The sequence below is a fragment of the Lissotriton vulgaris genome, chromosome 6 (genome assembly GCF_964263255.1).
Source record: "Lissotriton vulgaris chromosome 6, aLisVul1.2, whole genome shotgun sequence".
NCBI lineage: Eukaryota > Metazoa > Chordata > Amphibia > Caudata > Salamandridae > Lissotriton > Lissotriton vulgaris.
Window position 1 is genome coordinate 838,675,179 of NC_141694.1, and position 26,965 is coordinate 838,702,143.

At 45.9% G+C, this 26,965-nt stretch overlaps 1 protein-coding gene across 1 annotated transcript in view; it reads left to right on the top strand.

Moving 5' to 3' along the window:
* LOC147708080 (potassium/sodium hyperpolarization-activated cyclic nucleotide-gated channel 1-like) overlaps positions 1 to 26,965 on the top strand; it is a 1,712,518-nt gene that overhangs the window by 852,054 nt on the left and 833,499 nt on the right. The window contains exon 6 of the mRNA XM_086926862.1: positions 4,573 to 4,666. Coding sequence (XP_086782988.1) covers positions 4,573 to 4,666 — 94 coding nt within the window. The remainder of the gene's footprint in view (positions 1 to 4,572; positions 4,667 to 26,965) is intronic.

The window sequence follows — 26,965 nt, forward strand, 5'->3', positions numbered from 1 at the left end:
CGTCTTCAGCCCGGCTTGCTTGAATCCAGTGGCAAAGTGAGCAAGGGACTCACGTCTGAGCATACCCTGCCACACTTATGGCGGCCAAAAGCGGTACAAAAGGGGATTTGAACATAGCCATGTCTGAACTGGGGTGGTAGAGTGGGCTAAAGAACGGTGATGGATTAAACCCAGATCTTTTGACTGGGTGTGAGTGTTTGATTGATTCAGATGCTCCGTCCATCGCCACCCCCTTTTGTACCGCTTTTGGCCGCCATATGTGTGGCAGGGTATGCTCAGACGTGAGTCCCTTGCTCACTTTGCCACTGGATTCAAGCAAGCCGGGCTGAAGACGGCTGGAATGCCAGAAACCAGTCCTCGGAAGCTTGTTTCCAGTCCAGGGAAGACATGGCTTGGCAGTTCGGGCTGGACTGTTCCCAAGAGGCACAGGGTCGGATTGATTTGCATATAGCCATGTCTGAACTGGGGTGGCAGAGTGGGCTAAAGAACGGTGATGGATTAAACCTGGATCTTTTGACTGGGTGTGAGTGTTTGATTGATTCAGATGCTCCGTCCATCACCACCCCCTTTTGTACCGCTTTTGACCGCCATATATGTGGCAGGGTATGCTCAGACGTGAGTCCCTTGCTCACTTTGCCACTGGATTCAAGCAAGCTGGGCTGAAGACGGCTGGAATGCTAGAAACCGGACCTCGGAAGCTTGTTTTCGGTCCAGGGAAGGCATGGCTTGGTAGTTCGGGCTGGACTGTTCCCATGAGGCACAGGGTCAGACTGATTTGCATATAGCCATGTCTGAACTGGGGTGGCAAAGTGGGCTAAAGAACGGTGATGGATTAAACCCAGATCTTTTGACTGGGTGTGAGTGTTTGATTGATTCAGATGCTGCGTCCATCACCACCCCCTTTTGTACCGCTTTTGGCCACCATATGTGTGGCAGGGTATGCTCAGACGTGAGTCCCTTGCTCACTTTGCCACTGGATTCAAGCAAGCTGGGCTGAAGACGGCTGGAATGCCAGAAACCGGTCCTCGGAAGCTTGTTTCCGGTCCAGGGAAGACATGGCTTGGCAGTTCGGGCTGGACTGTTCCCATGAGGCACAGGGTCAGACTGATTTGCATATAGCCTTGTCTGAACTGGGGTGACAGAGTGGGCTAAAGAACGGTGATGGATTAAACCCAGATCTTTTGACTGGGTGTGAGTGTTTGATTGATTCAGATGCTCCGTCCATCACCACCCCCTTTTGTACCGCTTTTGGCCGCCATATGTGTGGTAGGGTATGCTCAGACGTGAGTCCCTTGCTCACTTTGCCAATGGATTCAAGCAAGCCGGGCTGAAGACGGCTGGAATGCCAGAAACCGGTCCTCGGAAGCTTGTTTCCGGTCCAGGGAAGACATGGCTTGGCAGTTCGGCTGGACTGTTCCCATGAGGCACAGGATCAGACTGATTTGCATATAGCCATGTCTGAACTGGGGTGGCAGAGTGGGCTAAAGAACGGTGATGGATTAAACCCAGATCTTTTGACTGGGTGTGAGTGTTTGATTGATTCAGATGCTCCATCCATCACCACCCTGTTTTGTACCGCTTTTGGCCGCCATATGTGTGGCAGGGTATGCTCAGACGTGAGTCCCTTGCTCACTCTGCCACTGGATTCAAGCAAGCCGGGCTGAAGATGGCAGGAATGCCAGAATCCGGTCCTCTGAAGCTTTTTTCCGGTCCAGGGAAAACATGGCTTGGCAGTTCGGGCTGGACTGTTCCCAGGAGGCACAGGGTCAGACTGATTTGCATATAGCCATGTCAGAACTGGGGTGGCAGAGTGGGCTAAAGAACGGTGATGGATTAAACCCAGACCTTTTAACTGGGTGTGAGTGTTTGATTGATTCAGATGCTCCGTCCATCACCACCCCCTTTTGTACCGCTTTTGGCCGCCATATGTGTGGCAGGGTATGCTCAGACGTGAGTCCCTTGCTCACTTTGCCACTGGATTCAAGCAAGCCGGGCTGAAGACGGCTGGAATGCCAGAAACTGGTCCTCGGAAGCTTGTTTCCGGTCCAGGGAAGACATGGCTTGGCAGTTCGGGCTGGACTGTTCCCATGAGGCACAGGGTCAGACTGATTTGCATATAGCCTTGTCTGAACTGGGGTGGCAGAGTGGGCTAAAGAATGTTAATGGATTAAACCCAGATCTTTTGACTGGATGGGAGTGTTTGATTGATTCAGATGCTCCGTCCATCACCACCCCGTTTGGTACCGCTTTTGGCCGCCATATGTGTGACAGTGTATGCTCAGACGTGAGTCCCTTGCTCACTTTGCCACTGGATTCAAGCAAGCCGGGCTGAAGACGGCTGAAATGCCAGAAACCGGTCCTCGGAAGCTTGTTTCCTGTCCAGGGTAGACATGGCTTGGCAGTTCGGGCTGGACTGTTCCCCTGAGGCACAGGGTCAGACTGATTTGCATATAGCCATGTCTGAACTGGGGTGGCAGAGTAGGCTAAAGAACGTGATGGATTAAACCCAGATCTTTTGACTGAGTGTGAGTGTTTGATTGATTCAGATGCTCCGTCCATCACCACCCCCTTTTGTACCGACGTAAAAGTAAAACACACCGCCTTACGCCATGCTTTAATTGAAAAGTCAAGTAAGGGACAGAATATTTGAATTCCTTTTGTTCAGCGAACCGTTTATAGTGCTTCAATTGACAACAGTGATCTTTATCATATTCAAAACTGATTCTAGGGGCCAAATGTTTTAAAAACAGTTTCAGGTGTGCTGGAGACAACTACTGTAAAATTGCAACCGTGCATTGTGAGACCTCCATGGCTTTTGCCATATTCTTATTAAATGTGTACCCAAACGCTTCCTCTCTAGAAAACTCAAATTTTAACAAATGTCTTAAGGATTCTGGGGCTGCATGTAGCAGATTGTATGCCCACCTAATAATATTACAAATTACTCTTGCAAAAATTCCCGTAACCGATAGCTCACCGGAATTTTTGCAAGAGTAATTTGTAATATTTGGTTGCTTTTGAAGGACCTGGATTGTACTCATCCATGTTCACTAGGAACATCCCACTATTTCATTAGGGGTCCAGATTAACTAAGGTCTTTTACACATGGCTACTGCCTGCAAAAGCAAGGAGGAGGCATCAGGGCACAATCCAGGACACCATCACATCTCTTAGCCAGAACATCCTCACACTCTCCTTCATAGCCCACTTTCAACTTGCCTGCAAAACACAAAGAATATGCATCAGGGTGCAGTCCAGGATCCCAGCGCATATGCTGAGACACTGATGTGTGGCCTTTATATACCTAGTTAGGTAACTCAGTTTCCTCCATTTCCTCAGGACAGGAAGTGATTAGATGATGTTTTGCTCTCTTCCCATTTCCCTGTGATTGGGCATTATCAGTGAGATTCTACCCTTCTTGAAAACCCTGACCCCGCCCTTCTCTACCAAGAACCTGCATGGTGCTTATAAAGATGTGCAATTCCTAAAATAAAATTTTGTGTTGGGCAGAAAGGCATCTGACTAAAGAACAACTGGAATTGTACTTCCCCCACTTCTGCAAGAGTGTCTAAGCCAAGCCGAAATCTCAGTCTGGGTGAGTTTGCATTGGGTAGCCACACATTGGCCAGCACTACCAGTGTTTTTTTTCTGTAACAGCCTGTAACCCAATTGAAAAGTGCCTGCCTGCCATTTGCAGAGTTTGCAATCATTGCTGGATGGAACAAGTGTCCCTTTAGGTACAAGAACCCTACAACCCTCACTGTGAGTAGGAAAGAACTACTTGCTCAGTAAGGTGCCACATGCTCCCAGGTGATATTAGATTTTAGAGGGGAGATATTATTTTAAAATTAAAAATGTTTCCTAGATTTGTCATCTTGGACAGAAAGTATTGTAATGTAATGATATTGAGGAAGACACTTTCACTGGAGAAATATTGGTAGTGGTAAGTCCCTCATCTGTATAATATGCAACCTAACTCTGTCAATATTAACAGGGCAATCTGGTGTAACAGAACATAAATAGTTTTCTCTCTGAAACCAATCTTATATTTCAAACAATAGTCAACAAAACGAGCTCCACATTGCCATGTGTTTTATCCAGTCTACAACAGTTTTGGATGCATTGTTACATTATTCAATAGTTTACTCCTTTACTCACCGTACTGCTCTAAATAGTACCGTCCTTCCTTCCAAGGCTGCCAACAAAATCTTCTTTCGATTCAGTAGATTGTACTGCAAACCATGACAAGATCAAAAGGACACCCATTTTGTAATATCTAGCAAAATTACCACATGATAATATGTTGGTGTTACATGAAAAAATAATTGACGTAAAACATTGATAAGTTTGTAATTGAATATGTAAATGATGAGATGTAAGATGTACGGCGAAGTGATCAACGCGTCAGAGAGAGCATATGTACTCATTTATCTTTTTATGTATATCCTGTCTATGTAAAAAAAAAAATATATATATATATTTAAAAAAGAAAAAGAAAAACATGTTTCATCTTACTGGCTTATGATACTGTAAATGTTAATGATCTTTTGTGAATGTCTCATTTTTTCTTAGAATTCAACAATGGAACATCAGTATGTGTCCTCCTTATTTCGTACATTAAGTCATGTGGTATCCATAAGCTACGCCACGTTATTTCTTCCAGCAGGTAGAGTACAAGAATTCTTCAGAAAAGACGCATGCCTTGAATGAAAATGATACATACTATGCCTCTGTAATGAAAGCAAACTCAATGTTATAGTATCTTTCCTATACACAATTAATAGCTGCATCACACACTATTCTTCAGATCATTTTTGATTCAGATATTACATTCTGTTGTACCAGTATATTCTATTGAGTCAAATAGTTTACAATCCATCTTCTTTTGTGATCCCCCATTTTGTTTAACTGGATCCCTGGTATATTGAATCTCTGGGCAGAGATAGACTGCAGTGGAATCTCTGACTATTTACGGTTTTCCCCTTCAAAACATTAAACTTATGGGAAAACACCAATTGATATATTTACTTGCACGTAAGTTCCCAAATAAAGTGCCCAAAGCTGTGCAATTTGCATAAAAGTTAAGTACCCAATGTGGGTTGCCTTGCTTCCTTAAAGCCCCCACATGTGTGAATTAAGGCATACAAGGAGGTTTACAGGCGGACATAGGGCACTGTGGGCAAATGTGCAATATTGACAAGTAAAAACCAACCCAATTTGTTAAGCTTAGGTTCACTCTGGACATGAAATAAGGAAACTGTAAAGTCTTCCCTGAAGCTTGCAATGCCAATTTGCATAATTGTCACAAGTGAGACCTAGTAGCAAAAGGGACATCAAAGTGCCCCTATTGTAACTGTGTGGTGACGAAGTCTGTCATTTGTTTAAGAAGAACTTTTTTTGTATTTTGGACTGGGAACAAATTAAAAAAGCAAGTCTTATGTAAAGTTACTAAGTGGTGAAATTTTAAATGAGATTTTTAGTACACTTGTTACCAAAACGATTTATAAAAGTGTTAAAATCTGACTTGTTGGCCTGGAGCAAGATGGATTAGTATAGGTGGGCCCAGGTACTGGCTTAGGGAGGCTAAGCATGTGAATTGCAGTATGAATGTGAGTTTAGAATAGCCACTTAGGTATCATTTGCCTATTGGGTGGTACCTCTAAAATTATCCTGGAACCAACAAATTAAACCAAATATCCCTTAAAGTTAAATTTGGTTAAAGTTCAATTTAATTAATTGTTTGGTCATGTTTTTGGAGGTATATCCTCTATAGGTTGGTCATTGATGCAGTACCTCAACATTGTTATTCAGTTTAGCAAATTCTTCGATACAGTTTATATTTCACATAATATTTGCCCTCCTTCTGTGACATATTTTTCCAATATGGCTTTTCCAAAACATGCAGAAACTTAACTCCTCATGACATCTACTTCCAACATTGTGTCACCTGAATGTACAGACAATATGTGTGCTTTAACACAATATTGTCACAAGTGCTCACCACTTTAATTAATGTACAATTTACAGTTGTATTGTTCTTTAGCATTTACATGTGCCCATGTGCATCCTTTCCCACCGTAGTATTGGTCCATGGCGGTCTTTGCAACACCACTTTTTTCCCCTCATACTTCAGATATAGTCTGGATAGAATTCATACTAAGCAATTCCTTTAAAACTGAATACATTTCCAGCCTTGAAAAAATCTTGGCGCTCTTAACCACAAATGTACAATACACGTGTTGTCTGAAGGTCCCATGCTGTGTACAACTGTTACAATACGTAACTTTAACCTCTACCATGGAAATAAAATAACAAACAAAAAAAAGAACACTGAAGATTGATGCTTTTGTATTTAATTGTCTACTGTTAGTTCTATTGTTTTAACTGATAAGCAGTTTGATCCATAATCGGGCATTTATCCAAAAATGTCCAGGGTCTGATTTAGAGTTTTCTGGATGGGTTACTCCACCACAAATGTGATGGATATTCCGTCTACCTAATTATAAGTGCAGTAGGATGACATGCACTTATAATTAGGCAGAAGGGTTTTCCGTCACTTTTGTGATGGAGTAACCTGTCCTCCGAACTCTAAATCACACCTGTGGTGTGTAGAATCTCAAACTCATTAAGTGAGCATGTTAGTTGGCTTGTGAGTTTCTAGGAACCACCAGCCAACACTCATGCCTTGAAATTAGAATGCTGATGGCACGTGAGAAATCTGAAAAAATAATGCAGAATATATAGTTACCTGAGCAAGGATAAATCAATACCTGCTTCTCTAGAATCTCCAGAGATAAAGGTCATTCACAAGAGACAGGGAATCTGACCTTCTAGAAGACCACAGGTAGTAGGATACCTATGACTTAGGCCATCTTGGAAAAAGAACAAGCAGATCCAGTTGAAAATGGACTGTAGTTGAAACACTGGTTTAAATGTTGGTTGAGATTCCTGACTCCTACTGCAATTTGCAGGCTAGTACTCTAGGAACTGTTACTTAAAATTTGTGAATCTTGGGGGTCACCAGGGAGAAGATATTAGTTATTGTTTTAAGGTGTTTATTTACACTTTTCAACCCATAGTTGGCGGTTCCAAGGCTTTTCAAAGAAAGATGCAAACTTGTAAGGGTTTCATCCTTCATTCTGAACTTTATGCATTAATGTTAAAAGCTTCAGTAGATCATAGGAACTACCTTTCTTGCCTTGGCAAGCCAAGCCCAGCAGTGGTTCTTAGCTGTATCCCGCTGAACAGTTTTAACTTCCAATGAAATAGTTATTAGGTGCTAAAGTTTTCATTTTTGGGTCACAAACTATTTGCTATTTTTCCTCAGCAACTGTTTTACTTTTGCAGAATATTGTTGTGCTGCTTCAGGTGTACTAATATGCCACAAGAAATAAATTACTATTCAATAGGGTTTGTAGAATCTTTTCCATAAATGATAATGAGACATTATTCAGTGCCCAGCACAGTCCCCAAAGTGGATTAGATTGGAGTGGGAATAGCAAGTCTGACTCCTACAGTGTCCAACGAATTCTCCAATGTTGTTGAGACTGGAGTGGTAATAGTAAATCCGACTCCTTCAATGTCCAAAACCTTCCGCAAAATGGTTTATGTTGGAATGGGAAAAGTAAATCGGACCCCTTCAATTTATGACATATTCCTCAAAGCAGTGTATATTGAAGTGGGAATAGTAAATCTAGCCTTTTCATTGTCCAACATATTCCTGAAAATGGTTCAGATTGGAGTGGGATAGTAAATTTGACATCTTCAGTGTCCAGTACATTCACCAAAGTGGTTTGAATTTAAGTGGAACAGTTATTTTGACACCTTTAGTGTCCACACCTTCCCGAAAATGGTTTAAATTGGATTTGGAATAGTAAATTTGACCCATGCAGCGTCAAACATCTTCCCTTAAATGGATTGCATTGGAGTGGGAATAGCACATCTGAACCCTTCAATGTCCAGCACCTTGCCCATATGGCTTATATTGGAGTGGGAATAGTAAATGTGACCCCTTAAATGTTGAACATATTCTCCAAAGCGGTTTACAGTGCAGTGAAAGTAGTAAATCTGACACCTACAGTTTTTAGCCCCTTCCCTGAAATTGTTTAGATTTGAGTGAGAATAGTAAATATGCACTCTCTACTGTTAAACACTTTCTCTAGTGCAGTTTAGTTTAGTGTGTGAATATTAAATATTACCCTTTTAATGTCTAATGCCTTCCCAGAATTTTCTCGTAATGGATGTGGTATATTTCAACAATTTAATGTATAATAAAATATATTAAGTATTGCAGAGAAGGGTAAGATTAATATAACATTTACATAATATATGTGGGAGACGTGGCCTGGCAAAATGGCCGATCGGATGTGTAGCTAGAACCTCCTTTGCTCCAAGCCAGAATACTGCGGAATTCTGATGAGGGGAGCCATACCTGTGGTCAGCAAGAAGGCCAACTGGTTGTAATAAATCTGAGCTCCCGGCCAGCCATAAGCAATCCGGAAACATTCTCCCAGCCTGGGACACCCCTAGCTTCGGAATGCCTCAATGCACATGTGTACTGATGGCGGGGTACTATGCAACCTTTAATTATGCCTCCCACGCCATCTGAAGATCACCCACTATGCCGTCACCCTGGTCTCCGTGGACTGCTGACTTGGCTGCCTGGCAGTTATGTGGTGGCCCGCCCTTGATTTCATGCCCTGACCCTCCTACCCAAGCCGCTGGGCAGGAAACATTCTCATCTTTGGAGGTCAGAGCCTCCTGCCCCAGAGTTACTGTGTGAGAGGGCCTTTCTGTGATGGTTAAGGTGGTATACAACTGTTACAACAAAGTTTTTACAACGCACTACCATTACAACGCAGGCATTACCACGCATACCATTACAACGCATTGCGCTGGGGGGCGCTCTAGGATAGGGAATAAGTATAATTTTATATCCAACACCTTCCCTAGTGTCCACGGGGACTGGAGTTGGAATATAAAATTATACTTACCACTATCCAGCACCTCTAAGCGCTATGCGTTGTAACGGTATTCGTTGTAAATACCCCATTGTAATGGTATGCGTGGTAAAAGTATGCGTTGTAACATCATACATCCGGTTAAGGTAGGTCAGATGTTGAGACAAGGCAGCCGGTGCTCCCCTCTGTACCATATGGGAGACCAGCTTGCCTGCGGCACTGCTGTAGCGAATCTGGACCTGACTGGCAGTGAGTTTTTATGTGCATCCGGCAGGTGAATAACCCTCATTGAAGTCTGTCGCCGGACCCGCCCCACTCCTCCTTTTTCAACAATTCTCGCTGCTCCTGCTTGTGGCTGCAAGACTGCATTGGCCTCTAATGGGGAGGTGGAGGGTGTGAGTGCCCTCCCCTGAATCATGGACATTGTGTTGAGTTACACAGCAGGACCCAGAGCCAGGATCGTCCTGCAGGCGCCCAGATGCTTGCCTCTACTGTTAATGGACATCATCTTACCAACAGGGGGCCTTCCTAGTGTGCATCGCCTAACCTTGTCATTCCTCAGTTTTTGCTCACTGATGTACTATTTAAGGTACACTGGCCGGATTGCTGTTAGTGAGGAAGCCCCCAGTTGTGCCTGCGGGCACCAGTGGTACACGTGGAGGAGTCTACATAGGGGTTATGGTACTTTTTCCCATCCCTGGATATGGCACACCATGGATCATTCTCCTGGCCTCCCAAGTGCAGTTGGGGATCTTCCCTAACACTGTGTGGTAGCTGGCGTTGACCTCTGTTTGGGGGCCAGGGGATCTGCACTGGTATCTACCTATTTGGAGTTCTCACCTGTTTTGCTGGGCTGTGGGGACATTCTTGAAAGTCCTCTGTCTGGGTCTCAAGGACTGCTCATGCTGCGTTCCACCGGGCCCTTCTTCCTGTTGGTATCAACCTTCCATACTGTTTGTGGGTGTGATGGACTCCTGAGGAGACCACCCCTGGCCACTGTGGAGCTGCTAGTGCTGCACTTCCCCAGGGAGCCCAGAAGTCCAGGCGGGGCTCTCAGAGCTGGTACTATCCACTGTCCTGTGAAGTGGTCCAACTTTCATGCCCAACTAGTAAACACCCACCTTGGGGAAAAACAGGTGCAGAGAGGGGCTCAGCAGAACTAATTAGACCAGTTTACTGCCCCGGGGTCCAGCCCGCTGCTGAATCGGCTGCCTTAGGAGAACCCCAAATGCATCTTAGAGCTATAGGGTCCAACTAGTGCCTAACTATTAGCCTCTACTGAGACCTTGATTGCGACTGTTCAGGCTAAAATTGAAGCTATCTCATAAGATGCGGGTCTACTGCATGCGGATCTTCATGGCTTCCCTGACCACTGAGTAAGACATCTCTAAATTGATGGAGGAGGTAGCCTCTTTGTGGGCTGAGTTTAAGGCCCTGTTCGCCAGGACAGCAGCTGAGCCACATATTTGCGGTGGTCAAAACGAAGCTGGGAACTATGGGACTCTGTTATATTCTCCTGTATCCAGTGAAACTAAAGGTACTAGACAATGAGCCTTCACACTTTTCCACCAGCCCTGATGCGCTGTTGAACTGATTGGAGATCGGATGGCTGGATGGGGGGATCCTGCTGCTCGCGACAATCAAGGAGACAGAGGAGACAGGCAAAAGTACTCCTCTTTTCACCTATCAGGTGGTGGTTAGACAAGAGGGTACACTGGATCTGGAGTAGCAAAGGTCTGAACTAGAGGAGGTGGTGGTATTGGTGGAAGCAATGACGGCCCCTGGCTTGTACGCAAGTGCCATAGATGTGGTGGAGGAGACGCTGGACCAGGGAGAGGTTTAATTTCAATATTTGGTGACTGCCCCTGCTATAGTGATTACCTCATACATTGTTTTACAGGGTGGGTGGTCCCCATCAGGGAGGAGTACATTACATGGCTGTGGTATACAGTGAAACAGGTGGCCTGCCAGTTACTTTTATTTTGCATGTCCGCTTTGGATTTATTAATTGTAGTGTTTTATAAAGCGCAAACATGACCATCATGGTATCAGAGGGCTGCACAAGGAGAGCTGATGAGGGTTGCTTTAAAGTAGAGACCTTAGTCACTTATACGCTGTACATAGAGCTCGAAGAGTGAGGTATACAATATTACCTAGATTTCCCCAAAGTTCCCATGTATAGGGTTCAAAGTGCTGGCAAAAACAATAATCTACAATACTGATTCCAGTGAATGCCAATTTCAGATGATTTCTATTATGCCACATGGTTTTCTAGTAGTAGTACTAGTTGAACAACCTAAATGAGGTAATTGTTCTAGTTGAAGGTGGAAGAGAGTTCCATATTGTTCGAGCATATCCAGAGAAAGTGCAGCCTTGAGTTTTCCTTTTTTTAAATCTGACTCTTTCAAGTAAAAGGGATTTAGTACTTCTAGAGACTCTCCTCCATCCTGATAGATTGATCCTATTCACCAAGTAATTTGGTCCAGAATTGTGTAGAGCTTTACAGGTTATGCATGCACTTTTCATTTGAATCCTGGCTTCGGCAGCGAGCCAGTTGAGGGCTCTGAGCGAAGGCGAAATATTAATAGTCAAGCTGTTGCATTTATTGTGGCTTTCATTGGATCTAGGCTGGCTTTTAGTAGGCTTATGAGCATAACATTCCCATAGTCCTGTCTAGATAGCATTAGAGATTGAACCTCGGTTTTGAGGTCTCCTAGTGGTATGAAGGATTTTAGTCTTCTGAGAATGTGCAAATGTAGGTTGGTGCTTCTGGATGCGGCGCGTATGTGAGCTTGCATGTTTAGATTTGAGTCTAGTGTCATACCTATTGATTTTATGGAGGGGCAGATGGTAGGGGTGCAGTTTAGCGAGTTGATTTTCAGAGACCATAGTTGAGGTTTTTTGGGTGTGAGGGTTCTGAGGGGTGAGGAGATAAGAATGGATTTGGTTTTCTGCAGATTAAATTTTATATGGTTGTGTTCAGGGTATCATCCAGTCTCTGTATAACCTCTTTCGAGGAGAGTTTGATGTATAGTTGAGTATCATCCTAATACATGTGGTATGACATTTTTGGTTGCATCAGAATTTCAGTGAGTGGTTCCATGTAAAGAATGAATAGCGTTGGTGAAATTGTAGAACCTTGTGTAAAATCCCTGTCAATGTCTGTTACATCAGATAGAGTGTTGCCGACTTTGAATCTTTGTTGTCGGTTCTGCAAAAAGGAGTTGATCCTGTTAAGGACTGCTCCTGAGAGGCCCATTCTGATTTCAAAAGTTTACCTAAGGCGTTTTTTTGACTGATCATATTGAACGCCATAGATAGATCCAGAAGTATCAGGAGGCAGGATTTGTTTTGGTCAAGTGATGTTTGTATATCGTCTAGGATGTTCAGCATGGAGAGCTCAGTGTTGTGTCCGGGCCTGACACCAGATTGCTTTCTGTCTAATAGGTCAGTACTCTTGATGTGTCCACATAGCTGATCATGGGTGTATTTCTCTATCAATTTTGCCAAGAAAGGCAGACTGGCTAGTGGTCGGAAGATGTTCAAATTTTCCAATCAGTAGCCGTTTTGTTTAGCAGGGGGGTACTTGGCCCATCTTCAGGCATTCTGGATGGGCTCCTTGTTGGAGAGAAGTGTTCACAATTTTTGTCTATAGAAAGTCTGGTGGATCTCTTTCAGAAGGTGGGAGGGAATGTGATCTTCAAAACATGTGATGGGTTTCATCGGTTGTATAGTTTTCTGGATTTCCTCCTCAGATAGAGGCCTGAAACTATTCCAGGCGGGTCTGTTTTTGCTTAGGACATATGGGGTGTGTTAGTCAGTATTCCTGTAGTGTATTGTGAGGGTGGGGTTGTTGGATTCGCTAGGTTGGGGACTCTCTTGGCTGAGAATAGAGTTGCTTATGGTTGCTATTTTGTCTTGAAAGATAGTTGAGAAGGTGTTGCAGGTGTCGATTGAGTTGCTTGGAATTGAGGATTCTGTAAGTTTTCCTGACTTTTGCTTTATTATGTTGAAGAGTTTTCTGGGTCTGTTTTACTTTGTCAAGTTGACATCTGACTACTGTTGTTTTGGCTTTTAGGATTGCCTTTTTGTAAGAGATTCTGTGAATTCTCAGCTGTACTCCCACATCACAACAAACACACACTCGAAAGCTACACATCCAGACTCAAACTGCTCTTGTATACAGTTCAAAAGAAGCCAAGGTAAAGAAAGAACAAACAGCAAAAGTGAAAAAATAGAGAAAGAAGGAGAGGGGGTGTTTGGCCCGGCCCACCCCATTAAACTCAGCACTGTCAACTCCTAGGCAACATACAACCATCCACATTGCCAGTGCACATTGGGAAGAGGTGTGGCGCTGCGGCTAGGGCGACTGACACTGGACGCTGGGGATCATGGTTCGATCCCTGGCTCCGGCGGCAGGGGTCTGCCCAGCACCATGCGACTCTGGGCAATAGCTCGCTTAATCTTCCCAACGGCCCCCAGTGCAGAACATAGAATGGGTCAAGAAAAAAGTCTCACACTGGAAATTATGAACACACCCATGACCAAATGCACTGACTACTACTCTACCAGCAAAAAATATTTCCTCAACAGCACACGCACAACCCCCCAAGCCAACAAGCTTCACTGCCAAAAAGAACGGATGTATGACGTTACCACGCATACTATTACCACGCATACCATTACAACGCGGTATTTACAACGCATACCGTTACAACGCATAGCGCTTTGAGGTGCTGGATAGTGGTAAGTATATTTTATATTCCAACTCCAGTCCCTGTGGACACTAGGGAAGGTGTTGGATATAAAATTATACTTATTCCCTATCCTAGAGCGCCCCCCAGCGCAATGCGTTGTAATGGTATGCGTGGTAATGCCTGCGTTGTAAGTGTAGTGCGTGGTAAAAAATGCGTGGTAAACATTGTATACCAAAAGAACAAGTAATCACCTCTCCAAAGAAAAGATATTCACTCTACTAACTTACTATCAGGGCTCACAGACAACATTCTCTGAGCCATCATCCAAAATTTCGATTGTCAAGCTTTCCAACTATAAAAACCGGAGAGACAACTCTACGCAAGTCAATCACAACAATCTGATGTTGATAAAAACAAAAACAATGACCACCACAGTAACCCACAAAACTATAACAAACCTGAAATGAATGCTGGAAAACTGCAGATCAGCTGCAAAACACACTACTGATATAGCAGACATGATCTTAGAGCTTGATCTGATCATTCTCTTCCTATTTGAAAACCTAACTCAACCCTACAGCAGCTCCAATGATAGTCCTTCTCATTCTCCCGATGTTAAGGCGGAAAGTGGTGCAGGCACAGATACTAGGTAGATTCTTTTCAGTCCATGCACAGCTGCTTTTGGAGAAGGGGGTAACTGACCTTTAGTGCCCCTGTGGTGACTCCGACCGAAGGCAACTCACTGATTCCCCATTTCGCAAGGAGCTCAGTGCAGTGACCACTGGATATTTTGACTTCAACTGGTTGACAACGTCTCATAGAGGTATAGAATAGGATGCGCTGAAAGCAGTGACATGGGAGGAGTGCTTGTCATGTATTAATGGCACAAGGCATCGTGTTTATGTTCAACTCCTCAAGGAGGAGAGCTGATTGGCGGCTCTCCAACAGGTTGCTTCACACAGGGGACTCAATGAGAGTCACTGTTGACAGCCCAGTGGAGGAGAATTGGGATAGACTGAAACGGTTGGTCCGGTGTGAATATCGCCAGTTACTTCACTGTGATGGTGACAAGTCAGGGTACCTACTAGTGTGGTTGCTTAAAAGGGAATGCCCGCCCCCAGTGATTCTATTCCTGAGATGCCACAATGGTAACTTTGTGAGGTCCCAGGCTGTGATCATTCTCCTTCTATGGGTTAATCTCACCTCCGTTTATGGTGCAACGCGGGTTAGCCACCTGTAGGGGACATGCAGCTTCTTGGATATGCTGTTGCTTCCTTGCTTCACGGCTGAGCAGACTAAAGGCATCAAAGGGTTGCTCTCAAGTTGAGAGAGGCAGTCCGGGCGATGACACTTGGTAAGGCACCAGGCCCTGATGGATGAGTTACTTCTCCCTCACCTACTAGTAAAATTCCTTTAGGTGCGGGAACACAGGATTTTACCGCCGACCGCCGACCATGCATGAAGCACAGATAGTCATGCTCCCAGATCTGACAGGCCCATGTCCATGCTGGGCATAGATACAAAAATTCTAGTGAAGGCACTTACCACTCGTCTATGTGGCATAGTCACCAATCTGGATCTTGATGACCAATGTGCCTTTATGGTAGGGGACCCAAATTAATCTACTGCGGCTGCTTCATGTGATGCACTTCATCGCTGATAACGAGATGGAGGCGGCGTTAATTTCTTTAGATGTCAAACAAGCATTCAACACCCTCTGTTGGAAGTACCTCTGGGAGCTTCTCAGGAGAATAGGGTTTTGACCAGTGTTTCTGTCCTGTGTGAAACTACTCTATGCCGGTTCAGTTGCACAGGTTTGGATGGGCTCCATGGTGTAAAATATTTTTTCTGCTGTGAGGGGTATTAGACAGGTATGCCCCCTGTCGCCACTGCTTTTTGTTTTGTCAATACGCCATTGCCATGACATTTCCGAATGGGGTTAAAAGTGAGGGGCATTGCCCATGTTTTCTCGCTCTATGTGCACAGCGCATTAGTGTACGTTCCCTGCCCCGAGAAGTCCATGAGGACCCTGCTGCAAATCATGTCTGAATTCGGAGTGGTGTATGACCTCTGCATCAATAAACAAAATACTGTGTTGTCCCCAATGACCATTTACGTTATCCTGGGATCCAGATAGCGAGCACCCCAGTAGATTGATATCAACTTAACATGGCTAGAGTCCTCAGAGGCCTGGAGATGTCTGTCTGTTTCTGGGTCGGTCTGCCACTGTTGCTGATGGGCAGAGTTGCGGTGAGCAAGATGGTTCGAATGCTATGTATGATGTTCCTACCCTCCCCTTCCACAGACTTAAGCTAACTCCTAGTGTCCCTTGTGTGGGCAGGTAAGTGCAGCAGGGGTAAATTGGATCTTCTGATGTTATGCTTCAACCTGGGCGGGGTGGCACTCCCAGACCTGATGCTGTACTACTTTTTGAGCCTTTTGCAATATGCCACCCATTGGTGTTCCATTGGTCTTAATGTGGAAAAAAAACTACTGATTGGGTGGGGTTCTGTGACAGACCTCCCACTCTGTCTTATGTTGGGTACAGGGGTCCCAGTCGACAGCACCTTTTTCGTACAACAGGTGGCTGTGGCTTGGGAATGTGCGGTAGCGTGGGTGCTGCGTCGGGACGCCTAAACTAGACTTTTGCTTCTACGCTGTTTAAAACCCATAAGTGCAATCCAATCGGTGATGGACTTCAAACAATGGTTTGAGGGCAGCTGTACTGCCATTGGGGACCTGTACTCTAATTGTGTGTTTTCCTCACAATGGCAAAAACTTGAGATGATTTTGGCCTTCACCAGGGCCAGTTTCTACAATATTCCAAAGTATCCCACACTATCCGTGAGATCTGACCTACCAATCGGACGGAGCCTGTGGAGTCTCAGACTCTGCAGATAATACTGGACCCTGGATCAACCTGAGGCCTGGTCTTGTGCATCTACAAAGCCCTTAAAGAGGACTGCCACACCGATATGACAGTGGTTCAGGACAGATGGGTGTGGCTAACTGCCCCAGTTAAGGAATTGGCAAGCAATGCAAGGTTCATCTTTACACAGTTTTCCTACTTGCACCAAGACTATCTGACCCCACAGTGGTTACACAGGATTAACAGGGCTGGCTCGGGAGCCTGGCCTTGCTGTGGGTCAACACCAGTGTCCTTCCGTCATATGACTTGCGACTGTACCAAATTATGAGGGTACTAGGAGGAGGTTTTGAGGACATTGCAGAGACTCAGAAAGGTGTTAGTGGACTTCTCCAGCGAACACTGCTTGCTGGGAGTGCTACCGAGGCCTAAGAGTGGGGACTGAATAAGGCATAGGTTTGCACTATTGGGACTGATGCTGGCCAAACAGAGGGTGCCATACACTGGTGTAACCCACGCCCGACAGGTGGTATATGGATGGATGACATGCAGGAATGGGGTGTGGCAGAGGAGAGACGTCTGCTTGCTGGGCATGATCTGGAAGTATGGGCCGATATGTTGAATAGCCTGTTGGAGGCAGATGTGCTGATGCCTACACTCTCCCCCAGTTTGGAGGATCAGGAACTGGAGACACCCTGCATGGTAGGTATGTGACCTGGGTCAGATTTAGAGCCCTGATGAGAGGTTACGTTTCTAATATCATTTAGAGTGACTGTGATGGTGCATCAGGGATGTTGGGGCTCTGATTGTTCGCTCTCCCTTCTACCCCCTGTTGTGCTCCCAGCTGTCCCCATAACCCATTTGGAAATGTATCTTCTTCCACCTTGGCACGGTGTGTCTGGGTGGGAAAGCAAAAGACACACAGATGATGGACGGAATGCAGAGTAAATCAAGCATTCACCCCAGACAATAGATTTGGGTTTAATCCATTGGTTTTTTGCTCACCATGCCACCCCAGTTTAGACCCAGCCATATGGTCCACCATTCCTAGGATGCTTGTTTGCAGAGGGAGGACTTGGCCTGGCAGTTCGTACTAGACTCTTCCCATAGGGAGCAGGGTCAAGACTGATTTGCATATGGCTGGGTTCAAACTGGAATGGCATGGGGAGCGAAAAAATGATGGATTTAGGCCCAGATCTCCGAATTAGGGTGAATGTATGACATTGTTCTGCATTCTGCCCATCAATTGTTCTTTTTGCATTTGTTACCCTGAGTGGGATGGGTATACCCAGACGTGGGTCCCGTGTTCTCCATTCCACTGGAGTGAAGCTAGCCTGGCTGATGAGGATGTGTCGGAGGGATGGTCTGAGTCCGAATAAGGAGGCCCTTAATCGGTTCTCACTGTTTACTTATTTATTGAGCATTGGTAAGAGTAAGCAGTCAGGAATGGCAAATATGAATCTTCTTGAAGAAGGTATGGACTTTGGTTTCTTCTTTTCGTGATGCTCTTCTTCGGTGGTGCTTTTTCCCCTGGAGGCTCAAGAGAGGAAAGAGAATGTGGGCGGGAAGTGCTTGGTCCTAGGGTTCTTTTTTCTATAGTTATACCTGTCACCAAAACCTTGAGAAAAAAAACCTGCAACTTTTGTAGGCTCCATGCTCGTAGTGAGGGTAGGGTTTAACGGGGACCGAGGCAAGAGCAATTTGCAAAAAAAAGGGGGGTGGAAGTGTAGAACACAGAGATAAAAGAAAATGAAAATGAGGCTAATTCCCTGCACTTCTCGTTTTATCCTATCTGCTCATGAAGTACTCTTTTAACAAAAGACAAGGAGTCATAATTTTTCCCACACACCCTGTTTCTCTCTCTTCAGGTTTGCTATTAGGGCTAGGCTGTGACCTTGCATCTAATTGGCTGTTTTAAAACATACCACACTTAAATTGCAGGACCGGAGAGAAAATTCATGACTTCTATTACTGCCTCCTCCTCCACCCTGTTCCTCCTCAAATCGGCCTCCCTCACGTGGCTTCTACGGTCTCGAGGCATGAACCCCTCAAGTCCACTCCACCCCAGTACAGGCTTGCTCACTTATGGCGGGGGCTGCAGTTCTCCAAAACTGCGGCAGCAAACAGGCATCTCCTGGGGGACTCCACCAGTCGTCACTCCAGACTTCTTTGTCTTCTTCCCCGTCTGTGGTATCTTCTCCTTCTTTTCCTTCCTCCCAGCCATCTGCTGTATCCTCTTCCCTAGGATCTGCTTCCCGCACTCTTGTCTCCACGTCCACTTCTCTCCCACCACTTCCAGGTTCCTCCTCGCTCTCTCTCTGTTCCAACAGGATGTATCTTTTCCCAGTCTCCTTGGATGCTGGTTGGTCCCTGCCGAGGTCCATGACGTCCTTCAGGGAAGAGGAGACGGTGAAAGTTTAACCCCTTGGTTACTTCCACCCCGTCTCCTAAAGTATGCTCTTCTAGCAGGTGATGTTCGCACTCATCCTTCGTCCCTGCCTGACATCCCCCATCCCTAACTTTCTTGTTGGCGAGAAAAGGATCGAGGAGATACCCGTTAGGTAGTCCACATTAGTCTGGTCTTCTTCTTTCCTATGATGAGTACAGAATCGAAAAGGTTGGCGGGCGAGGAACTGTAGGAAGGTGGATATCTGACTATGGTTACCCCCAAACTTTTTGCCTGGTGTTTAGCTGGTTTTTGACATAGTTGGCCTGGGATCCTGCTATTCAGGGCCCCAGGCTGATTGCTCTCTCCTTAAAATGGACTCCATGTACCTTAGGTGCATACACAATTGGAACTGGTTCACCTTATAGGCCCCTGTAACAGTGTACCCTAGGTACCCAGGGCATAGGTGTTTCCAAGGCCTACCAGGGGCTGCAGCATGTATTGTGCCACCCCTGGCCTGGCCTCCATATTTGACACAACTGGCTGATCACTCAGCTGGGGTAAGTTGGTGTAATCACCTCTTGCTTAGGTACAGTATGCCTGTGCCTAACCCTAAACTGGACACATATGTTCCTATCAGCCACTCCTATGGAAGGCCTCATCAATCCTGGAGGCAGAGTGCTTGGAAATATGTGAGATGGTGCTCTAGCATGAGCTGAGCCTGTCTGCAGCTGTCGGGAACCACTCCCTAAGCTGTTCCGGGATATTGCCATACCATATACTCTTAAGTGCATTATAATCCGCAAGGTTAAATGCTATCTTTGGTTTGGCTTTATCAAAACATGTCGAGTAAGGTGTCATACGAATTGGAATACTATCCCCTCGACAGTTCTGTCGACGGGGATAGCATTCCACCCTTCTAGAGGGAAACGACATGTGTGTAGCCTTAACCCCGGTTAAAGTTAACCAGAGCCTCAGCATCACAAAATGGATGCTGCCACCACAGACATGAGTCTGGCCTCCTGCTGCTGACCGAAACTTGGCAGATGGTGGCCTGGACAAAGGGTTTCCTGCCTTGGGAGGTGCGAGCACCACCCCAGACAGGGTTTTGTGTATTGGGTAGGACAGGGCTGAATAGAATCAGACATGCCCGGGGCACACAAGGTGTCCCCGTGCATAGGCCAGTCCAAACCGGTCCTGGGACTTTCCAGACCCAGGGCTGGCGAGGAGCTGGACAAAGGAAAGGGGGTGTAACCGCCCCCCTTCCTGGTTCCTCCCAGAGGAGGGACCTAGTAGGTGATCCACCCCTCAGATTGGGAATAAGAGTGGGAGCAGTGCCATTGCACAGCAGATCATCCTGAATCAACTTTAAACAAAGAAAAAGACTGGACTTCGACATTCTGCTGCTCAGAAGACTGAAGAGAATCTCCCTTGTGGCCTAGGAGTGGCCACCCTGTGAACACAGGCACCAACCAGCAACTTGACGTCTGCTTGCCGCCGCCTCCCGCCGGAGCCCAGAGCCCGACAAGAACCAGACTCCCAGACCTCTCAGAGCCCGATCCATAGTCCCTGCAAAGAAGGGACCCGTGGAGGCACCGAGTGACGTGGGACCGGACCTCTTGGAAGACACTCGAAAAGCTGAATGCGCAGCTTCTGAGGTATCCTCGACATTGTGCTTTGGGGACTGGGAACCCCCACCATCGAGCAGCCCTTGCACCGAAGATCAGCCCCCCAGCATCTCCACGATCTGCGTGGGGCCCTTTTGCATTGTGCCGCTCAACGCACCATCCCGGCCACTAGCCACGTGGTCAGCGGCCATCTTGGCGATGAAACCGATGAACTACACAGCAGGTCTGGTTGCTCCAGACCTACCCAAGCTCCTGTGAAAAGGAGCACTCGCTCTGACCTTGCTGGTCCGAGTGTTAAGCCTCTTTCAATTCCTGCGTGGCTTGCATTAGCCAAGGCCTGTTTGCTCCGATCAGGTTGCCGACACCGCCAACAGCGAGAAGCCTGCGTGGGACAGCTTGTGACCGACTCCTGGATGTCCTCGACCCCCGGTGTTCACGTGGCTGCAGAGAGAAGCTACTCGACAACGCCTGTTTGCACCCAACATCGCCTGGTTCCAATCTGGTTCCACGGTAGTCACTGGCTAGTGACTTTGAACATTGTGCCCTCTGCTTTCAGGTCTTCACCACTTCAGATCCACCCTTGGATCCACCGGAACTCTTCACATCGAGCCGCCTGTAGCATCTTCAGCTCCAAGCACCATCGACCAGCGTGACGAAACCCGACACTACTTCGACCCGGTGCACCCGCTTCCTGTGGGTGAGGTAACTCAGCTCCGCCGGTGTTCCTACACTGGTACACATCTCAAGGGCCTGTGTCTTAAGTTTCAGCGTTCTAGGTCACTCGGAAGGTTCCTAACTCTTTAACTTTGTACTTTTTACGCACCATTGACTTTACATTGGAAAGTGCGTGCACTTTGAACATTGCACCGAGTCCCGCGGGCCTTTCCCGACTTAGTCACTGCTAGTCTCGAATAGCTCTAGCGATTCCCAAGGCCCTAGGCCTGTTCCCATTCCGATTGGTATCTCTTATACCACTTTCTTAGTATATGGTTTAGGTGGCCCCTAGGGCTCATCCATATTGTGCAACTTTTGTGTATTTTAAACTGTCTTGTGATTTAACGCTTGTGCTTCTGTGCTCATAAAGAGTCCAGGGGATTTTATAGTTAATAAATCAATATATATTTTCAATATATATCTGTGTGGTGTCCCTTTCATTTGGTATTCAAGGGGGTTGTGTATGGTATTACAGCTGGCTTCACATGCCTTTCAGAGTTTAGCCTAAGACTGCTTTGTCCACGTTACCACTAGGATAACTGGTCTACAAGGTTGAATTACAACCAATCATCATAAGGGTTGCTTGGCATGGTACAAAGTGATCACTAAGAATTAGTGAGCATTATATACCAGGCCAACTTCTCACAGGAACCACCGCAGGATGCGATCATTGTGTCCCTTATTTTTGGACAGCCATTCCAAGGGAGCATGGTCCATGAATAAGAGGAATTCCCTCCCCTCAAGGTAGTATTTTAATGATTCGACAGCCCACTTAATGGCCAGTGCCTCTTTCTCTATTACTGCATATTTCCATTCTCTGGGGTATAACTTCCAGCTGATGTAAATATTGGGTTTCTCCTGTCCTTGGGTGTCTTGCTGAGATAATACTGCACCTAGCCGTTAGTCAAGGCATCCGTTTATAGGATGAACGGTTTAGGGTAATCTGTGCTTAGGAGAACAGGTTTGGTACTAAGGATCTGTTTCAATCGTGTGAAAGCTTGAGCAATTTCTGGGTCTGGATGTCTTTCTAGCCTTCTTTAACAAATCTGTCAAAGGGGTTGCTAGTTCTGAAAAGGAAGGCATAACCCGTCTGTAATAACCCAGGAGACCCAGAAAAGCCTGAAGGTCCTTTTGGTTCTGGAGGAAAGAAATGTGGTTTATGGCTGCTACTTTTGAAATGTCCTTCTCCTAGAAGATACCCAAGATACTTTACGGACCGTGCAGCTGAATGACTTTTGGCCGGGTTTATGGTGAGACCTCCTTCCTTTAGTGCCCTAATGACCTCCTCGAGATGTAACAGGTGTTGGTTCCATGTGTCACTATAGATGACTATGTCGTCTATATAGGCGGCTGCAAAGGTTCAACAAGGTGTGAGGATTAGGTTCATGAGCTTTTGAAAGGTGTCTGGGGCTCCGTGTAGCCCGGAAAGGAGTACTTTGAAGTGATATAGGCCCTCAGGGGTGGAAAAGTCAGTTTTGTCCCTATCTTGCTCTTGTGGGGGCACCCGCCAATACACTTTGCAAAGGTCTAGAGTGCAGATGTATCTGGCCTTCCCTAATCTTTCAAGAATCTCATCCACCATAGGAAGGGGAAAGGCATAGAATTGGGAACTTTTATTGACCTCCCTGAAGTCAATCCAGAACCGGAGGGACCCATCCGGTTTTGGGGCGACAATGATTGGTGAACTACATTCGCTTTTAGACAGCTCTATAATTCCCATGTTTAATATTTGCTGCATCTCTTTCTCAAGGGTTGTTCTCCGGTATTCTGGTATCCTGTAGGGTCGTAGCCTTACAATCTTTTTGGGCTCTGTATGGATGGCATGACTGATTAGGGTCGTTTGTCCCGGGTTTGTTGAAAATAGTTCCTGAAGGGACTTTAGATGTGTACTCAGCTCTTCTTGTTGTTATTGAGGTAGATCAGGGTGTATACTCTGGGGGAACAAAGGGTTACGGTGTTCAATAATCACTACCATTGCTGGTTTTGCTCCCTCCCATTTTTTTAGGAGATTTATGTGGTAAATTTGGGTGTTCTTTTTATTCTTGGGATCTAATTCTATTTGATAGGTGACTGGTGTCACTTGCCCTATAATATTATAAGGCCCCTGCCACTGACTCAGCATTTTGTGTTCAGAAGTAGGCCTCATTACTGGAAACCAATCCTCTAGGTTTAAACTTCTGTCTTTGGCCTTTTTGTCATATTGTCTTTTTTGGGCCTCTTGGGCCTGTTCTAAATGTGTTTTCACTATGCCCCAAATCTTATATAAGCGAGACTTAAGCCCGAGCACATATTCAGATAGTGGTTTTGAATTTTCTGGTTCTTCTTTCCATTCCTCCTTTACCATATCTAGTAAGGTACGAAGTTGTCTCCCATATAATAACTCAAAAGGAGAATATCCCTTACTCTTCTGCTGAAGAGCAAATAGGACTAGAGGCAGAATGTCTTCCCATTTTCGTGCTTCTAGTTTCAATCGTTTTTTAAGGCGACCTTCAGTGTGGCATTATACCTCTCTACCGACCCATTGGTTTATGGGTGGTAGGCGGCTGTTAATGTTAATGTTAATGTTAATGTTAATATGGATTTGTTAAGCGCTCGTACGCCCGGGGGCTTCATGGCGCTGTAGAAAGGAACGTAATGCACCGGTTAAAAGTAGAAATGAAGCAGCTCAGCAATACGCCTGAGAGAAAAGCCAGGTTTTCAGGGAGTGTCTGAAACTGAGGATATTGTCACTCAGTTTTAGTTGAAGGGGAAGAGAGTTCCAGAAGGCAGCTGCAAGATGGTCAAAGCAGCAACCTCCGAGACGCTTCCTCTTGTAAGAAGGGACGATCAGAAGGGATTTGTGGATGGACCGGAGATTGCGGGAAGGATTGTATCTCTTGAATAAATCTCTAATAAATAGAGGGCCAGAGTCGTGCAGAGACTTGAATAGAATGCACCCAGTTTTAAAAGCTACTCGCTGCTCGACAGGCAGCCAGTGTAGCTGTTTCAACCCTAATCTAACAGACTGCCTTTTAGATAGATTCAGAATAAGTCTGGCTGCCTGGTTCTGAACCAGCTGGAGGCGTTTTAACTCTCCAGCTTGAAGCCCGAGGTAGAGGCTGTTGGAAAAGTCTAATCTAGACAGGACCAGGGAAATGACAATCTGTGTGAGGGCAGCCGGAGAGAAGAAGCAGGCATTTTTTCTTAATTTTCTTCAATTGGAAAAAGCTAGATGACACAACTGCACCTACCTGTCTTTTCAGGGAGAGATCCTCGCTGATGAAAATTCCTAAGCTCTTAACTGAGGATGACTTAGACGGAGGGGCTCCCATGCTAGATGGCCAAAAGCTAGGGTTCCAACTAAGTGCACTCTGTCCAGGCGAGACCAGTTCAGTCTTGCCTGGGTTAAGTTTCAGATGACTGCAGTTCATCCAACTCAGAATGTGAGACATGGTGTTTTGGAATTCGACCACTGAGTCCTTGGTGTTTAAAGGGAAGATGAGCTGCAAGTCATCTGCATAGTTGAAGATGGTAACTTTCGCTTTCCTAAGAGAATACAGAAGGGGGCGTAGGTATAAATTAAAAAGCAAAGGTGACAAAGAAGAGCCCTGAGGTACTCCACAGATGGTAGGTATAGTGGGAGCTGTGAAAGAACCCAGTCTAACAGATTGAGTGCGGCCAGTAATGAATGAGCGGATCCAGCTCAGCGCAGGGCCCCTGAGACCTGCCTGCTCGACACGGTCGACCAGGATGGTATAGTCGACCGTGTCGAACTCGGCCGAGAGGTCCAGCAGCACCAGAGCCTGGTGGATCCCCTCATCTGCGTTCCGCCTCAAAGTGTTCTGCACCGAAAGGATGACTGCTTCAGTTGAGTGACAAGGGCGGAAACCCGCCTGGTTGGGTGCAAGATACTCTTATTCTTCCACAAATTTGGAAATACTATCGCAGACATGAGCCTCCAGTAGTTTGGCACAGTAAGGCAGCAGAGATATGGGCCTATAGTTAAGCGGGTCCAGTGGATTGGCTCCGGCTTTTTTTATCAGGGGAAGAAGGAGGGCTTTTTAAAAGTTGTCCGGGACTTTACCCTGTGAGAGAGATCCATTCAGCATGGAGAGTATGCCCGCAGGAATGCTAGTTCCCACTTCTCTCAAAATGTGTGGGGGGCAGATGTCGTCAGGGGAGCCAGATTTGACCTTGGCGAGAAGCTTAGATAGAATGGCGCCGTCAATGAGGGGAAAAGATTCCAGAATAGCAGAGTTGTAAAAGGTGTCAGCCAGAAAGGAGGGAGACAGAGTGGTGAGGATACTTTGTTTTATGGTGCAAATTTTATTAAAGAAAAAATAATTCAATGAGTTACAGAGATCCTGGGTGGGGGCCACAGATTGAGAAGTTCTATCGCTGCCACTAAGATTTTCCACGATGTTAAACAGTTCTCTTGATTTATTGTGGGCATTGAGGATTTTTTCCGAAAAATAATCGGTTTTGTGTTTCTGGATGAGTTTCTGATAGTCCTTTCGGGCCCTACAGTAGTTGGCTTTGTCTGGTTCTGAGTACGCTGTTCGCCACTTCCGCTCCTTTTGACAAACTTCGAGTTTTAGAGCTTTCAGGTGAGGTGTAAACCACCTGTGAGCGTCATTGGGGCGGGAGCGGGGAAAGTTGGTACAAGGGGCATGTACGTCAGCTGCCTGAAGTAGCCAGCTGGAAAAGGCTTCTTCAATCCCTTCAATATCCTGATCTAATGGGGGAAGGGATGAAGTTAAGGTGTCAATGAAGGCGGAGATGTCGACATTCTTCCATATTCTGACTTTCCCTCCTTTCTGAAAAGGAAGCTTTCTACTTTTTGCAGTGGTGATGGTGAAGTGGATCAAAAAATGATCCGACCAGATGCAGGGCTGTTCAGGTTTGTTTTATCTCCAGTTGTTGGCATACCTGTTTCTTCAGGCGGGATACAAAAGGGGTTCCCTGATCCGTTATAATTTCTTTCGAGAAACGGACCCTCCAAAAATATTGATCATGGCTTTGGCTATCTAGGTAGCGTTTGTTTGTTGAAGGCATACGGCGTCAGGAAATCTAGTTGTATAGTCTGCTATCACCAACACATATTTACACCCACTATGTGACAGGAGAAGAGGTCCGATGATGTCCATTCCCATTCTGGAGAAGGGCTCTTCGATTACCAGAAGGGGTCTCGGGGGTACTCTCAAGGGCATGGGCCTACTGTTTCTCTAACAAATAGGGCATTCCCTACAATATCTACATACCTGGTGATAAACACAAGGCCAATAAAAGTTCTCTAATATCGCCTTTTCTGTCTCCCCCCCCCCCCAAAAGTGTCCTCCTAACAAATGGCTATGGGCGAGGAGAAAAATTTTGTCACGATACTGCTGGGACACCAATAATTGTGGGGTTAGATCTTGTCCCCCTTTTGGGAGAGCAAGCCCTTTTACTCAAAGAACTGAGGACCTACTTTGTCTGGGTCCTCTTGTGGAGTGGCTTGTTTCCAGGCTTCATGTAGGGTGTCGTCTTCGTGTTGTGCTAGGCGAAATCCCTGCTTGTGTTCCCAGATGCCAGTGGTGGCTGTCTGTGTTAAAGAGACTCGATTTCAGTTTTGTTTCTCTTTTTTTGATGGTTTTTACTTTTCCTAATCTTCCCATGGGATACGTTCCTGATCTGATGATTTGGAGAAGGGGCTTTTTCCCTCCATTCCTTTCCTTCAATCCAAGTATCTTGTATCA